Source organism: Poecilia latipinna, unplaced genomic scaffold, assembly GCF_001443285.1.
Source record: "Poecilia latipinna isolate Pla-1442-1.1 unplaced genomic scaffold, P_latipinna-1.0 Scaffold855, whole genome shotgun sequence".
Classification (NCBI taxonomy): domain Eukaryota; kingdom Metazoa; phylum Chordata; class Actinopteri; order Cyprinodontiformes; family Poeciliidae; genus Poecilia; species Poecilia latipinna.
Window position 1 is genome coordinate 119520 of NW_015113471.1, and position 1924 is coordinate 121443.

A 1924-nucleotide genomic window follows, 5' to 3' on the forward strand; every position below is an offset into this window, starting at 1 on the left:
ATCTGTTGATAATAATATATTGTGGGTTTTGTTTGTAGATTAAGAAACCCACAAAAATAGTGAAAACAATACCAAAAAATCCCGTTGTTGTTTTAGAAGTAGAAAAAAAAAAACACACACACAAAAAAAAAAAACAATCCATCTGCTATCACAGGCTTTTATCATTAAACTGTAATTTCCCAGCCTCGACCTTGCATGTTCTCCCCCATACACTGACTTCATCATTTCTCCCTCTCCCTCTCTGTTTCTCTTTGCCTGTTACCCTCTCTGCTATTGGCTGACAGAGCTGATGACACATCAGAAGGTGTGGGCGGTAGGATTATAAAACCTCTGCCTTGTCTCTACTCAGGCACAGACAAACAATTTCATTCCTGGCTGAGCTTTGCTGAAAGGAAACTTAAGCACCATTGAACCAAGACAACCCCCCCTCGCCAGCTCTCACTTGCTGCTATGTGTAAAGGACTCGTATCGCTGCCTGCCTGCTGCTTGGAAAGGTACATTCATTTTTATGAAAAGACTGATTCTTTGGATTATGTGTTAGAGGAGCAGGTTTTGCACATGCGTGTGGGCATTTGAGAAGCTCAGATGGGATTTTCATTTTAAGCTGTTTTATACTAGTGACGCTTGCAGCTGTTGAGTTCTAATGTAGGTTTTTCTGTGAATATGAAATGATGTCACTTAGAAAATTGTATCCAACCTTTTGCCTCTTTCCCTCTCAGAGCCAAGGAGCTGAAAGCAAGGCTGGGGATTCTTCTGCAAAAGCCCATTTGGACTTTATCCTGCTGCAAAATAGGGAAAAACAAGTAAGCTTAACACAAATATGACATTGCTATATTTTGAAGAAAAAAAAAAGATGTTGATGTGTTTTACAAAATTCCAGCTTTATCTAAGCATATTTCTCACTATTTTCAGACCAACTCTGGAGGAATGCCTGAAGTGGAAAGAATCATTTGAAAAGCTACTGTCCAGTAGATGTAAGTTCACTTCTGAATTAATGCTTTTCATCATATTTTTGCACAACAGTGTGCTTGGTTTCCCATAAATTACTCGCATACACATGATTATGTATGCAGCCTCCACAGCTCCATCAGATGTAATTACTAATCAAATTTCCTCCATTTGCAGATGGATTGTGTGCCTTCACAGCCTTCCTGGTATCTGAGTTTAGCGAGGAGAACATTGCATTCTACTTTGCCTGTGAAGATTACAGAAGAACCAAGTGTCCTACGAAGTTACTCACCAAAGCCCAGAAAATCTACACTGAATTCATCAGCAGTGAAGCTCCACGAGAGGTAAGAAGAGACAGATTCAATGACAGTCTCTGAAATGTCTAAGAGAAAAACTGACAAACTGACTTTTTGTCTTCTTGTGTCTTTTATAGGTAAATATTGACCATGAAACCCGCGACATAACCAAAGCCAACTTGCAGGACCCGTCGCCATCTTGTTTCGACCAAGCCCAGCACAGGATCTACATGCTGATGGCCAAAGACTGCTACCCTCGCTTCCTCCACTCTCCAGTTTATAGGGATCTACTGTGCCAAGCTAAACCGAGCACAAAACCCACCAATCTGCCCCATCTGGTCAAAAAAGTGTGAAGTCGATTATTTTTTTTCTGATTTTACAAGGGACTTTAAGCATCCTTAAAATTTAAGCACCCATGAAATGTGCAGCATTTGTTGCTGTATAAAGAAGATAGTGCTTTGACATGACAGCAGAACCAAAGATTGCTGTGAGGAAAGTGTCACCAAATGGGGCCAGTGGTGCAGATTCTGTTCTTGCAAAGAGAGGATGACACTGAAAGGGGAAGAGGAAATTTACTGAAAAGTTGAGCGCTGTTGTCACAAAGTTGACTGATGTGTCAACACAGATGAAGTTTAAAAGCACTGTCATTAGAAAGTTAAACTTAACTGGCTGAATGACAA

General features: G+C 40.4%; 1 protein-coding gene across 1 annotated transcript; it reads left to right on the plus strand.

Annotated features, from left to right (window-relative positions):
• The first annotated feature begins 335 nt into the window (after positions 1-335).
• rgs16 (regulator of G protein signaling 16) lies at positions 336-1924 on the plus strand. Its single transcript, XM_015048011.1, has 5 exons — positions 336-494; positions 720-803; positions 913-974; positions 1126-1292; positions 1382-1924. Exons 1-5 carry the CDS (start codon positions 451-453, stop codon positions 1595-1597), a joined length of 573 nt encoding a protein of 190 aa, XP_014903497.1. The 5' UTR covers positions 336-450; the 3' UTR covers positions 1598-1924.

Bases quoted from the DNA above. Each gene is read 5' to 3' on its own strand.
- rgs16 (XM_015048011.1), top strand. From the start codon at position 451: ATGTGTAAAGGACTCGTATCGCTGCCTGCCTGCTGCTTGGAAAG. The intron at 975-1,125 runs GTAAGTTCACTT...CTCCATTTGCAG, and splicing joins AAAGCTACTGTCCAGTAGAT to ATGGATTGTGTGCCTTCACA. The intron at 1,293-1,381 runs GTAAGAAGAGAC...TGTCTTTTATAG, and splicing joins GCAGTGAAGCTCCACGAGAG to GTAAATATTGACCATGAAAC.